The 14,168-nt window shown below is 50.5% G+C and overlaps 2 protein-coding genes across 8 annotated transcripts in view; one reads left to right on the plus strand and one right to left on the minus strand.

Annotated features, from left to right (window-relative positions):
- The first annotated feature begins 489 nt into the window (after positions 1 to 489).
- Positions 490 to 10,506, plus strand: ESRP2 (epithelial splicing regulatory protein 2). 7 transcript variants are annotated; one of them, XM_082607284.1, is made up of 16 exons: positions 490 to 774; positions 863 to 991; positions 2,491 to 2,604; positions 2,720 to 2,834; positions 3,175 to 3,273; positions 3,495 to 3,549; positions 3,616 to 3,726; positions 3,802 to 3,934; positions 4,013 to 4,055; positions 4,217 to 4,518; positions 4,634 to 4,846; positions 4,953 to 5,151; positions 5,302 to 5,488; positions 5,805 to 5,970; positions 6,046 to 6,125; positions 6,229 to 7,517. In XM_082607284.1, exons 1-16 carry the CDS (start codon positions 577 to 579, stop codon positions 6,404 to 6,406), a joined length of 2,322 nt encoding a protein of 773 aa, XP_082463410.1. In that variant the 5' UTR covers positions 490 to 576; the 3' UTR covers positions 6,407 to 7,517. The 7 variants fall into 7 exon arrangements, with proteins under 7 accessions (XP_082463410.1, XP_082463404.1, XP_082463407.1 ...); XM_082607278.1 differs by having other exon boundaries at positions 2,720 to 2,906; positions 6,046 to 6,315; XM_082607281.1 differs by having other exon boundaries at positions 2,720 to 2,906; positions 5,386 to 5,488; positions 6,046 to 6,315.
- NFATC3 (nuclear factor of activated T cells 3) overlaps positions 7,659 to 14,168 on the minus strand; it is a 130,799-nt gene continuing 124,289 nt past the window's right edge. The window contains 1 exon segment of the mRNA XM_082607277.1: positions 7,659 to 9,997. Within this exon segment, the coding sequence (XP_082463403.1) occupies positions 9,876 to 9,997 (122 nt within the window). The 3' untranslated portion in view covers positions 7,659 to 9,875.

Genomic DNA, 14,168 nt, shown 5'->3' on the forward strand with positions numbered 1-14,168 from the left:
CAGTCGACCTCTGGCGACCCCCTACAAGCCTTGGGGTGATACCTGGTAACTCTTACCGCCCCCTTTGACCTTGGGTGACTCCTTTTACCCCTCCAGGCTGCCTCCTGGTGATTTTCACAAGTCCAAAGGACCCTTACGGACTAAAAAAGGCCCCTGGTTTTGCACTTTTCTTGGCGGAGGCCCGGTGGGGGAGCGGAGAGGGAAGGGGGTCGCCCCAGAAGTCAGGCAGGGCCCGCTGGGGGAGCGCGAGCCCAGGCCGGCCTTGTGAGTGTGCGCGTACAGGACTAGAGTCTAGCGGCCCTCCCCCATGGTTCCCGGGGTCCGCCGTAGGTCACGTGGCCGGCGGGGCCGACAGGTAACTCGCCCAGAGAGGGCGGGGGCCGGTAGCCGCCCCGCCCCGCGGGGCGCCTTGGGCGGGTCTCAGCAGCGCCCACTGCGGCAGCCGGGCCGCAGGTGCCGCCCATAACACACGGTGTCCCGCCCGAGCCGATCCGCGTCTGCCGTCGGTCGGTGAGTGCGTGCGCTTCGTCGGTCCGCGTGTGTCTGTCTGGTCGAGCACCCCCTCCCTCTGCGGTCATGACTCCGCCGCCACCCCAGCCACCGCCCTCAGGCCCGAACCCCGCCGCAGACTCCGCTGCCGACCCCCGTCCCGGGCCTGGACCCCTGGTCGTACTGTTCGGGGCCACGGCGGGTGCGCTGGGGCAGGACCTGGGCTCCGACGAGACCGACTTAATCCTCCTAGTCTGGCAAGTGGTGGAGCCGCGGAGCCGCCAGGTAGGGTGGAAAGAGGGCGGTGGGATCTCCAGGGAGCTTCAGGATCCGAGGGGCGCAGCGGCTGATCGGTTTTCCCCGCCGCTCGCAGGTGGGGACATTGCATAAGTCGCTGGTGCGCGTCGAGGCGGCCGCACTGAGCCCGCAGTGCCGCGAGGCGAGCGGCCTGAGCGCCGACAGCCTGGCGCGGGCCGAGCCGCTGGACAAGGTGCTGCAGCAGGTGAGCGCTGGGGCCGGGGTGAATGGAGGCCCGGCCGGGCTGCAGGGACATTTCTCGGCGGGAGAGGCGGCAGGAGGCGAGGCCTGGCGCACCACAACCAACTGGCCGGGGCGGTAGGACGGGTTCCTGTTGTTTGAAACTTTCAGCGACTCCCGCGTGTGCGTGTGTCCGCGTGTGCCGGCCATTCCTAGGGGGGCGTCTTTTCAGACTTTTCAGTGGTCCACTCCTACTGAGGGGGTGGAGATGGAGGCTGCGAGACCCCTCCCAGAGTCCCCGGCCTGCGGGAGAGCTAGGCTGAGACGCCTCTGGGGATCTGCCCGGCCAGGTCTCTCAGAACAGCAGCCGGAAGCTGAAAGGGCCGAGGGGCCCAGACTTGGCCATAGGTCACGGTCCCTGCTGCCTGCGTCCTCGGCCCACCCACCCGCCAGGAAGACGCTGCAGCAGGGGCGTAGGGCGGTTTCTGCCCAGGAGGCAGGCGCCGCCAGGTGTAAGCTGCTCGTCCAGGCCTGTCTCGGCCGGCTGGCCAGGCGTGGGCGCTGTCCGGACCCCGCCTGGAGGCTACCTGCCTCCTGAGTGCAAAGGCCTGGGGTGCCTCCCGGCCCTGGCTGAAGTGGGAGTCGGTTCCCTTTGCTGTTTTTCTTATCTTCATTACTGGGCTCACCCTGTACCTGACTCTTGAGTGCAATGAGTGAAAGTGCTTTACTAGCACAAGTTCTTTCATCTTCCAACAACTCTGGTGGTTCCTGATGAGGAAACAGGCACAAAGATGTCGAACCTGAGTCTGTTCCAGCCCAAGCTAGCCCCTACTTGAGGAGTGTGCTGGGTTGCCTTGCTCTACCAGCCTCAGATTGTATAGCTGGGGTTAGGAGACGTTCTTGGGCCTGTGGTTTGTGCTTGTACCAGTTCTCCAGCAGGGATAGAGGATGGGGGAGGGGCAAGGCAGCTTTCCGCCCCCTCTATGAGCAAACAACTCAGTGCCAGCCGGTCGATAAGATCTGGGTCAAAGCTCATGCTGCCCCTGGCGTCCAGGTGTGGAGTTCTGTCAGTTCTGTCCTTGGAGTTTCTCTGCCCCTCAGTTGGTCAGACCTAGGGGCGGGGCTGCCATCGACCATGAGCAGGCCGGGCCTCAGGCAGGACTGGGCCTCCCCCACCTGAGGGTGGTGCCTGGTCTGGGACAGGTTTAACCTGCTTTGCCCCGCCCTTTCCCACCTGGCTTGTCCTACTCCACCAGGTGTTTGCTCTGGCCCCATTCCAGACTCCTGGAGTGTGTGTGATGGGGGCTTGGGTGATATGTGACTGCTCCCATTTGGCCTGGAGAAGGTGACAGTGGACTGGGGGAGAAGGAGGATACAGAGCCAGGCCCAACAGGCATGGCCACCTCCTCCCCAGGCAGGGTAGGGCTGAACATCTGGCTGAACCAGCTTTGCAAGCCTGTGCCCTCCCTCCCCCTGCCTGCCTAGCTGTGAGTCCCTCTGTGTCTCTCCGCTCCCTATTCCTAGTTCTCACAGCTGGTGAGCGGGGATGTGGCTTTGCTGGGCGGGGGCCCCTACATGCTCTGCACTGATGGGCAGCAGCTGCTGCGACAGGTCCTGCACCCTGAGGCCTCCAGGAAGGTATGCCACCACTGAGGGCACAACAGGGGGTAGGGTTCCTAGGACCCCTCTTGTCACGGGGGTGGGCAGGGCAGCTCAGTTTCCCCCATTCATCCCCATTCCCATGTGCCCCCAGAACCTGGTGCTCCCCGACACCTTCTTCTCCTTCTACGACCTCCGCAGAGAGTTCCACGTGCAGCACCCGAGCACCCGCCCTGCCAGGGACCTCACTGTGGCCACCATGGCACAGGGTATCTGTGACCTAGCAGGATTACGGTGGAGGGGCAGCTGTAGGCTGAATGTCTCTGAGTATGTGCATGCTGGTGGGTTGAATGAACACATACAAGTTTACACTACCTGCTGCGTCCCTGCCTGCATGTCTCTGTGCCTGTGCTGGGGCACATTTGGAATGTGGGCATATGTCTACATATGTCTGGGCTGGGGACATTTAAGGGGATCCATGAGCTGGGCCAAAACAAATGTGTTTGCCAGGATTCTGCATGTGTCTATGTAGGGGACTTGAACCTCGGTGGGACATGCTGGTTGCCCTTACATGCTGGGATTTCCTCATTGTTAGTTCTCTGCTCATAGACCTGGGGCTGGAGACAGATGCCACAGAGGACGATTTTGGCGTGTGGGAGGTGAAGACAATGGTAGCTGTCATCCTCCACCTGCTTGATGGACCCAGCGGTAAGGTTCCCCCACCACCTTTCACCTGTTCTCAGGGCTGGGTGACTGCCTGCCTATTACTTCCTCCAAGTTCCCCTCCCCATTTGTCACCTCTGAGAGACCACAAGGTGAAAGCCCCTTTGTTACCTCCTCATCCCCCTCAACTGTCCTCTTTTTGCAGCGCTTGGTGGGGAGACCCCCCTCCACCAGACCCTGCTGACCCCCATGCCATCTCCTCTCAGGTCAACTGTTTTCGAAGCCCGACGTGGTAAAGCAGAAATATGAGACAGGGCCTTGGTGAGTGAGGGGGCAGGGTTGGGGGTAACACCAGCTGGACAGCTCTGACTGAGCCCCGCCCCACAGCAGCAAGGCCGATGTGGTGGACAGCGAGACTGTGGTTCGGGCTCGTGGGCTGCCCTGGCAGTCATCAGACCAGGATGTGGCTAGATTCTTCAAAGGGCTCAATATTGCCAGGTGGGTACAGCAGCATGGGTGGACCCAGGAGGGCAGGCCTACCCAGGAGGCACTAACGCAGCACTGGCTCCACAGGGGTGGTGTAGCACTGTGCCTCAACGCCCAGGGCCGCAGAAATGGTGAGGCCCTCATCCGTTTTGTGGACAGCGAGCAGCGGGACCTAGCACTGCAGAGGCACAAGCACCACATGGGTGTCCGCTATATTGAGGTGGGGCTCTGGGCTTGGGAGCGGAGCAGGGCAGAGCTGAGGCCGGGCAAGCATGAAACTCATGGGCTGTTCCCACAGGTATATAAAGCAACAGGAGAGGAGTTTGTAAAGATCGCAGGGGGTGAGTGTGCTCCCAACAGCATCTAGATCCCCCTGGTTCTTGATCCATGTCCTGCTTCCCCGACGCCCCTTGCCTTTCTGCTCCCCTGTGTGCTAGGTGTGGGTGGGTATTTGGAAGGGCACAAATGAAGTCAGTAGGTGACTCCCACGCCCCCCACCAAGGCACTTCACTAGAGGTGGCTCGTTTCCTGTCACGGGAAGACCAAGTGATCCTGCGGCTGCGGGGACTGCCCTTCTCGGCTGGGCCAGCAGATGTGCTAGGCTTCCTGGGGCCAGAGTGCCCAGTGACTGGGGGTGCCGATGGGCTGCTCTTTGTGCGCCACCCTGACGGCCGGCCCACTGGTGATGCCTTTGCCCTCTTCGCCTGTGAGGAGCTGGCACAGGCTGCATTACGCAGGCATAAGGGCACGCTGGGTAAGCGATACATTGAACTCTTCCGGAGCACTGCAGCCGAGGTGCAGCAGGTGAGCCACCCAGGGCTCCCCCTACCCCCGTGTGCTTCTCCAGGGTGCCCCTTCCATGCCCTCCTTGGCCCTGCCCTGCTTGGCATAACCAGCCTGCTGCTTCCTTCCTTACTAGGTCCTGAACCGCTATGCCTCCAGCCCACTCCTTCCCACACTGACTGCTCCACTGCTGCCCATCCCCTTCCCACTGGCAGCTGGGACCGGAAGAGACTGTGTACGCCTTCGAGGCCTGCCCTACACAGCCACCATCGAAGACATCCTAAGCTTTCTGGGGGAGGCAGCGGCTGACATTCGGCCCCACGGTGTGCACATGGTACTCAACCAGCAGGTAAAGCTGCGTCCCGTGGGGGAGCACACTTAGTTACAGAGGGGTGTGTGATTGGGAGGAAGGCATTTTTGCACACGACAGACTGCTTACAAGATGGTGTGCACAGGGCCGGCCATCGGGTGATGCCTTCATCCAGATGACATCAGCAGAGCGGGCCCTAGCTGCTGCTCAGCGTTGCCATAAGAAAGCAATGAAGGAACGCTATGTGGAGGTGGTCCCCTGCTCCACAGAGGAGATGAGCCATGTCCTGATGGGGGGCACCTTGGGCCGCAGTGGCATGTCCCCTCCACCCTGCAAGCTGCCCTGTGAGTGTCCCAGGGGGCTGGGGAAGGAGGAGGCATGTGGGGGCCAGGATGTTATAACCCTCACTTTCTACGGTGGGGACTCCCTTCTGGCTGCCTCACCCAGGGCAGTGCTGGGCTCCCTGCAGATACGCTCTCTACTTCTGCCCCTAGGCCTCTCTCCGCCCACCTACGCCACCTTCCCGGCCACCCCAACACTCATTCCCACTGAGACAGCAGCTGTGTATCCCTCTTCAGCACTGCTCCCAGCTGCCAGGGTGCCCGCTGCCCCCACCCCGGTTGCCTACTACCCAGGGCCAGCCACTCAACTCTACATGAACTACACAGCTTACTACCCCAGGTACCCTGCTGCTAAGATTACTTCACAGTCTTGCCCCCTTGTCCTGGTTTGTGGGAGGATCTTGATCCCCTTCCTGGGCCAAATAACTCAAGGTCTGCTGGAATTTCGACTTTACTCTGAGACGACAAGGGAGTGACAGATGTGGGCTGCCTGATGCCATCTACAAACTAGAATAGAGATGACTCTGTAGAGACAGGGGTATTAGGGAGGAGGAAATGAACCAAACACAAGGCAGAGGCAAGGGAAGAGGCAGGTAGGTCTTGGTCTAGGCCACAGGTGGCACTGCACTACTAAATCCCTGCCTTTCCCACCCTAGCCCCCCAGTCTCCCCCACCACTGTGGGCTACCTCACCACGCCCCCTGCTGCCCTGGCCTCTGCTCCCACCTCAGTGTTGTCCCAGCCAGGAGCCCTGGTCCGTATGCAGGGTGTCCCATACACAGCTGGTATGAAGGACCTGCTCAGCATCTTCCAGGCCTACCAGGTGAGGTGTGGCTGGAGGGCTTGGGAACCTGGCTGAGCCTGGAGGTCCCTGCCTAAATATCTGTCACTTCTGCAGCTAGCCCCTGATGACTACACCAGTCTGATGCCTGTTGGTGACCCACCTCGCACTGTGCTGCAGGCCCCCAAAGAATGGGTGTGTTTGTAGGTGAGGGAGCCAGGAGGTAAGAGCTGGCTGATGTCCTCAGCTAACGGGACTCTCCTGCATCCAGAGAACCAGCGCCCTCAACCTGGTTGGTAGCTACTTTCTGGCTTGTCAAAATTCTCAGAAGGCCCCCAGAGGAGCTCAAGCCCCAGCTCCATCCCCCCTACTTATTACTCTGCTTGTTCATCCCAAAGATGATGGCTGGACCCTGAATGCAGAGCTGGGGGTGGAATGGCACTACCCTGATCCCAGTGGTCTGATCTGGGCCTCTTAAGTAGCAGAAAGCCTTTGTTCTGTTTTGGCTATGGTCCATGCCTACAGATTCCATAGGGCGGATGTCCATAGCAGGCTTGCTTTCTTTTTAAAAAATGTAAACCCTGGTGCCTTCAGCGTATGACTCCAGGGGGCTTCTGAGTAAAGATCCCAATGTTCTACCTTTCCCTGTCCCTTCTGGTGGGGGGCAGGGTGGCAGAGAGCGCTGGCCCCAGTCCCCAGGATACTGACCTCCGTGGTCACATTGCGCCAGGGGTGGTCCCCCCTAAGGATGCTAGCCCCCCTCTAGCTTGACACAGAATAACAGATGGCAAAAATCACAGGCTGTTTTGATGGACTGCACTGCAATATCCCCAGAGGACAATAGGGGGCAGGAGGCCCTCACACAAAAACTCAGGCTTGACTTATAAAGGGACTTCTGCCTACTTTTCACGCACACCTTGGGCAGGTCAGTTGTCCTGAACTCAGCAGACACCTTGGAATGTCCTTTGCACCCATTAGAGGGTGCTGAACTGAAGCTTCGGAAGGAATTTGGAACTCTACCCTCTCCTCCGTAAAATAAACAAAGGTTCCCAACCAAGTGGACTTTTTAAAAGCCAAAGTGCCCTTCACTTTGGCACCGAGTGAGGGGCTCCACAGCAGCCCCATGCAGAGGAACACTCAGGCAGATTTCAAGGAGACTGTTGACCTGTCACCGTTTATTATTTCAGCACTGTAAGTGAGGAGCCGGAACTGCTGGCTCTTCTTCCCTTTGTATTTGTGTGAGGAGCTCTGTACTCCTATAAAAGGTTCTAAAATACAAAATGTACAAGAAAACACAATCTCAAGTGCTGTAAACACAACTGAGAATCAGTTCCTTAATTGAACATCATCCATTTTATAAAATACAAGGTTTCAACTTGAACCCATCTGAGCCTTACAGGTGACCATCTGTTGTTCTGAGTATCAAAAACAGCGCTTTACAGCCAGACTCAGCAGAGCTCTGGTGACAGTGGCTAACCCTGGGCAGGGGTGGGTTGCACCCCGGGCAGCAGCACCACACTTGAACCCAAAGACATCTGTTCCTAGCTGTTTTCAGCCATGTTTCTCTGTGCATCTCCAGTAAGCAGAAGGCTGCTCATCCCATTCCTCAACCCAAGATATTGCATGGGTTGGAGGGGGAAGGGGTGGGTCCTAGCACATGCCCAGTTGCTCAGTGCTGTTACTAGAAATCAATTTGCATAGTCCAATGGATGTGTGCTGTAACACCACTATGTTGCACAAAAATTAAGGTATTTATCTACAAAACCAAAAAATAGTGTCTTTTACACCAAAGCTTTTACAAAGCTGATACAAAACTGCTTACATAGTATACAAAGCTCTATTTTAAAATTTAATTTTTATTTTAAATAGGAAAGAGCATTTCTAGTGCTACAGGCATCAAGGTATTTAAAAGGCATCAAAATTTGGTGCATAGCAACTCTGTATCATAGAGGCTTTTATTCTTGAGGGCAGCAGAGCAACCCCCAAAGGGTCCTGCAAGGGAAGCTCTTGCAAGAACCCCATGTGAGGCAGCTACACCAGGGGCAAGAGGGAGGAGGCAAGTCTGGCCAACTCTCTGGAACTTCATCTCAAGGCGGCCAGCTGCCACAACCCCTCCAAAGCTAACTCTGGGCTTCCAACCACAGGCCCTGAAGCAAATCTCACTATCCACACTGTGACACAGAACTCACTTTCAAAGAAAATGTGACAACAACAGGCTCCAAGAAGGACTAGAGTGATTTGCTGAAGTACAGGCATTTTTTTCTAACTAATTTTAGGGAGAAATCTAAAACATCATGGCTTAAAGGTAAAAAAAAAAAAAAAAAAAAAAAAGGACCATACTTCCTCATCCTCGGTCAATAGCTCCTAACTGGTTGACTAGAGGTGGTAGGCAATGAGCTGGCTCCCTCCACGCAGGCCTCACTTGGCCTCAGTAGACAGTCCTGGCATCTAGGACCCACAATCTCCTGGAATAATAGCATAAAGCCTTTGACCAGCCCAGCACACTGTCTCACGTGTAGGCACTCAGAAAATTTGCTTCCTGAACAAAAGTACATTTCATTTGAAAACATACTGCAAACTTCAGGGGTGTTGAAATAGGCCCAAGCCTTGGAATGGGAAACTAATCCCATTAAGGGGAGGGGTAAAGGCAGGGTTTGAAAAGAGCACCCAAGCCGGGCACCTCCTTTGGTAGACAGCAGGCTGGAGTTTCTTGCTGGCCCCGCCTTGGGCCCCAGCCTTACCAGCAGCACCACCAGGACATCTTTGGTGTGGAGGGTCAGGTTTAGGATGCTATCTCAGTCTTGGAATTGCCTCAAAGCCTTTTAGAAAAAGGCTGTTTTTTAGGCCATGCAGATGGGAGGGTAGGCCAGAATCATTTTAGGCTGTAAACAGAATGAGGGAAAAGCCTTCCATGCCAGTGTAAATCTTAAAAGCGTCCCATCTGGAATCCTGAATGTTCTCTGCTCCTGATCTTGAAGCATAGCTCATTTGTACTTAGCTTCTGACACAGCCTGGCCTCTAGAGATAAGCTAGAAGCAGCAAAGTTGCCTAAACAAATCATCACAAGATTGTGGCAACCAAATGCAGATGCTTCCACTTGGAAAAGGTCTGGGACCAGAGGACACAAAAGGGAAGAGTACTCCACAGTCTACCTGTTTGTAGGATGTCAGGAAATTAAAGCTACCAAGCTAAGAAACCCCACCTTTCAAAGTTCCCTTACATGTAGTTATCTTACCCAAGGCCCTGAGGGAAAAAAGCAATTTCAACATGGAGACAGCATGGAGAGATTGCAGGAAGATTACCTAGAAAGTTACAAAAATGCTATGCTCTGGAATGTCATTTTATATTCCAACACTTCAATGATTGGAATGGTGTCATTTTATCTAACAGTTTACTTTTATAAAGAGGTATGAGCTACATTTGGCTTTACTTCCTATGAATCTATGAAAGGCTTCAGGACACATGCTGAGTTTCCGAGGCATAGGTGTGGGCTTGGGGGAATTTTTTTTTTTTTAATGTTTGCCTCTGGAAGGTTTTATCAAAAGTTTCTACTTTAAAAATATCATCAAAGCTAAAGAGTCCTTCAAATGACAATAAAGCAGTACAAATCACCAATCCTAGCTAAGCAACCAGATCACCTGCAAAAGCAGCACCTCTGAAATGGAGAGGCTGCTGCATTCATACTCAAAGCACCCATCATATAAAAGTATCCTATTTAAATATAAAAAGCAAAGCTCATTTCCCCAAAGATCAGACAGCCTGTGCTGCTCCTGTTCTTTTACAAAATCTACCCAAGGCCTGAGTTGGAGGAATGCTGCTTTCCCCACATATGGTGATCCCAACTCCTGGCTCCGTCCTGAAGGTTGCAGAGTTGGAAGCCCAAGGTCCAAAGAGAGAAACATGCTGAGAAGTACATGATGGTGGACACAAGGCTGCAGTCAGCGCTGTTAGAGCCCGTCGGATCTTCCTAAATCCAGGGAATCAGGACCTGGGAGGGGAGCCTGCTTGCTCGCCCCTGTTCCTTGGGAAACAGAAATCTGGGACATGTCTCTCCCAATTACCTCGTTCACTGAAAAACAAGAAAGGGAAGAGTGATTAGTGACCTCTGTGTGACTGACCATATGATGCTCAATGCCAAGCACTATTTCAAAGACATTTTTTCCCTTTCCATCTCTTTCTATAAAGATAAAGGCAGTGCTTAAAGTCTGCTCTTGAACTGGATGGCAACATCACTCCTAAAGTACCTTTCAGTTCAATTTTGTTTGGGAAGGGGAATGGCTGAGGGAAAAGGTAAACGTTCTTACCCTCACTCTAAAGGCTCTTGCTCTAGCAGAAGATAGGATACTTTTGAAATGTGTTCACCTTAATCTAACTTTTCCTTAATTTCATCCTTTTAGGAGGGTTTTCCCTCTCTGATTCCTGCACTGCACCTGTATATAAAGTAAATGAAAATAAATGCTTTGATGACAGTAAACCACTGAGATTTGGGGGTTATTTTGTTACCCTATGCTAATGCAAACATCCTTTATCATGTGGGGGCATTTGTATTATTTCTGATCCTTTCAGAAAAGCCTCTTGATTTTGTTCGTTTCTATGATGTGCCAAGCACCTCAGGAAGCACAGTCTTCTGTGAGGTCCAGTACAAAGAGTTTTAATCTTAAGGAACCAACATAGACGGGAACACCCCAAATAAGAAACTTTAGTTCTCTGCTTTGAAATGAAACTTCTTTGCTTTATCAACTAAAGATTCTATTCTAATTCCACTCCTAGGCATATACTCAAAAGAACTGAAAACATACATCCACATAAAAACTTGTACTCAAATGTTCATACCAGCATTATTCATAATAGCTCCAAAGTGGAAATAACCCAAACGTCTACCATGAATGAATGAATAAACAAAATGTGGTCTATTCCACAAAATGAAATATTATTCAGTCTTATAAAAAGAATGAAGTTCTAATACATGCTACAACATGGGTGAACCTTGGAAACATTATGCTAAGTGAAAGAAGCCAAACACAAGACATCATATATTGTTTGATTCCATTTATATAAAATGGCCAGAACTGACAGAAAATAAATAGGTGGTTGCCAGGAGTAATGGGAAGGAAGGAATGGGGAGTGACTACTCAGGGGTATGGGGTTTCTTTCTGGAGTAATGAAAATGTTTAAAAATTAGATACTGATGATGATTGCACAACTCTATGAATATACTAAAAAACCAATGACTTGTGTATTTTCAAGGATGAATTTTATAGTAATGAACTATATCTCAATATAGCTGTTATAAACAAAAACAGACCAAGACAAAAAAAATCTCTATAATTAGTATTTGAAGTGATTATAGAGGAAAGGAGACACTAATGATTGTTTAAGAAATCTTCAAGGACTTCTCTGGTGGTGCAGTGGTTAAGAATCCACCTGCCAATGCAGGAGACACAGGTTCAAGCCCTGGTTCGGGAAGATCCCACATGCCGTGAAGCAACTAAGCCTGTGCGCCACAACTACTGAGCCTGCGCGTCTGGAGCTTGTGCTCCGCAACAAGAGAGGCCGCGACAGTGAGAGGCCCGCGCACCGCGATGAAGAGTGGTCCCCACTTGCCACAACTAGAGAAAGCCCTCGCACAGAAGCGAAGACCCAACACAGCAAAAATAAATAAATTAATTTTTAAAAAAATGGTGCTTTATCATCATCGAAAACCATGTGATATATTGTTTTCCTATGTCTTTATGAGGAAGTCAATGCTTACATTTTCTTGAGGATGAGGGTCTATAACAAGCACTATCCACCCACTTACCAAGTACACTTTGATGATAAGGATAAACACATCATTTTCTGAAGAAGTCAGCTGGTGACCTTTATAGCAAAAGCCTGATCGAAGGTGTATTATTTCTGTTCCCCCTTACCAAAGTTCTGCTGTTCTTTTGCCTAATGTGCGTAAACTCATTTAGTTAAACCAACCTGCAAGGTTCCTGACAGTTCAGGATTTTAAGACTAGGATAAAGCTAAGAAGATTTTCCACAAAGAAGCACTCAAGCCAACTATACTAAAATATACTTTAATATATAATAATCAGTCAGTAGATTTAAGTTCCAAAAGGGCAAGGAACTTGTCTATCTTGTTCTCCATTGACTCCTTAGTGCTTGGTAAATATTGAGTGCTGATTAAAATTATGTGCCAATTGAATCTTTAATGTAATATGGGACTTGGCAAAACAACAACAAAAATTATGCTCAAATAATAGCTACTGAATACGAATTTTAGGCCAGGGAGTCAGAACTGTAACAAAGCAGTCCCTTCACCATCCTTTAGCAGTAACTTGAGCACAGTGTGGTATCCAAGCCCACTGCTCTCCTTTGCCCCCTCACTTCACACTTAGGCTGGGGGCTCTGGGCTCTGGCTCCCACCTCTGGGTTCCTGAAATAGCCTTCTAATGTGACTGGCCAAACTTTGTCAACTTGAGCAAATTAAAATTATTACTGGTAAACAAATCTATAATGTAATTTATATGTAAATCATTAGCAATCTTGATAAATACAGTACTTTTTTTTTTTTTTTTTTTTTTTTGCGGTACGTGGGCCTCTCACTGTTGTGGCCTCTCCCGTTGCGGAGCACAGGCTCCGGACGTGCAGCCTCAGCGGCCATGGCTCACGGGCCCAGCCGCTCCGCAGCATGTGGGATCTTCCTGGACCGGGGCACGAACCCATGTCCCCTGCATCGGCAGGCGGACTCTCAACCATTGCGCCACCAGGGAAGCCCAGTACTAATTTCTTTAAAAAATTAGTGCTTGCAATTTTCACTTCCTTTTGAATGTATATATGCATGAATTTATTGATTTATTTAAGTCCTACTCCACAAAGCATGTGAGTTGGCTTTATTTTTTTTTCACCAGTTTAAGGTAGAAACATAAGAAGTTGTTTATTCCCCTACTGTACAATGTTATCACTTCCCCCCTATAAAGAGTAAAGTGAATTAAAAGCCTAGAACAAGGGTCAACAGCCCTCAACACCCGTGGTAACAGGTTATGTAGGTCACAGCATTTGGCCTACTTGTGGCAGCTACCGTCCTTGACTCCCATTACCCCAACACCTGGCTTGCCACAACAGAAGTAGTCAGAGCCAGCAGCAATATTTGCTGTAAGAAAAAACAACTTTTTTTTTTAAATCCAAGAAATGTTCAAATTAACAGTCCACTGTAATGCTATCTCTACACACAAGAATGAGGTGTTTGAGTAACAACCGGCCTCTTATTTAGAGCTATTTCCAATGCTTATGGATTCAGAGTTAGAGCTGGCAAGCATGGTAGGGTATGAAATCTCACCACCAGGTGGAGGGGCAGGGTAACCCAGGGCACTGCCTTTGGAATAGGCGGATGCACATTGTCAAACACACAAAAGTTCAAAGGGCCTTCATAACTAGCATCTGAGCACCTTGATCACTTTTGTAAAGTACTTTTTGGTATAATCAGTCTCCATTTATGTATACTATTTCATTTTAAAGCTGCAATGAACATTCATCAAAGTTTAGCAAATTCATCTTTTCTTCCTTTCCTTACACCCCAAGATTAAAGGTATAATTCATCCTCTGGGTGAACAATTTTATGGAGATATTACTTTTTATAAAATGAAGGCCATATATAAGTACAATCATTTTCTGAATTTCCCTTGAAATGAAGAAATAAGAGAAATTTGGAAGTAAAGGAATAGAAATTATTTTAAATGGATGAGAAACTAGTATTACTTTATGGTTTATTACTCTATAAGCATAGTTTTCCTAATATTTACTTTTAGGTTATTAGATAAGTTATAAGAATACCATCTAAATGAAATACATAAAATACTGAATTCAACTATTTATGGAATGAGCTGAAGAATTAATTTGCATTTATCAAAATCTGATTAATTTGCCTTTTCGAGCTGAAGACAGAAAAAAGTCCCTGAAAACTTAGAAGGTACCTATGGTAGACTGCTAAATGTCCTAATTCATCCTTCTCTAGTAATTGAGTTTAACTAGTCACAGGGCCACTCAGCTACAGACTACATTTCCTGGCTTCCCTTTTGTAGCAAGGTATGACCATGTAACTTGCTTTCTCTAATTAAGTGTGAGTAAAAGTGATGTGTGCATCTTCCTCATCACTTGCTCAGTAACCTCTTCCCCTCCTTTTCACACCCCTTGCTTTGGGCTAAGACTCAGTCAACGTGGTGACTCTGCTTTGACAATACCTAAAGAGGTAGACGA

Source organism: Mesoplodon mirus (assembly GCF_964341445.2).
Source record: "Mesoplodon mirus genome assembly, chromosome: 19".
Classification (NCBI taxonomy): Eukaryota; Metazoa; Chordata; class Mammalia; order Artiodactyla; family Ziphiidae; genus Mesoplodon; species Mesoplodon mirus.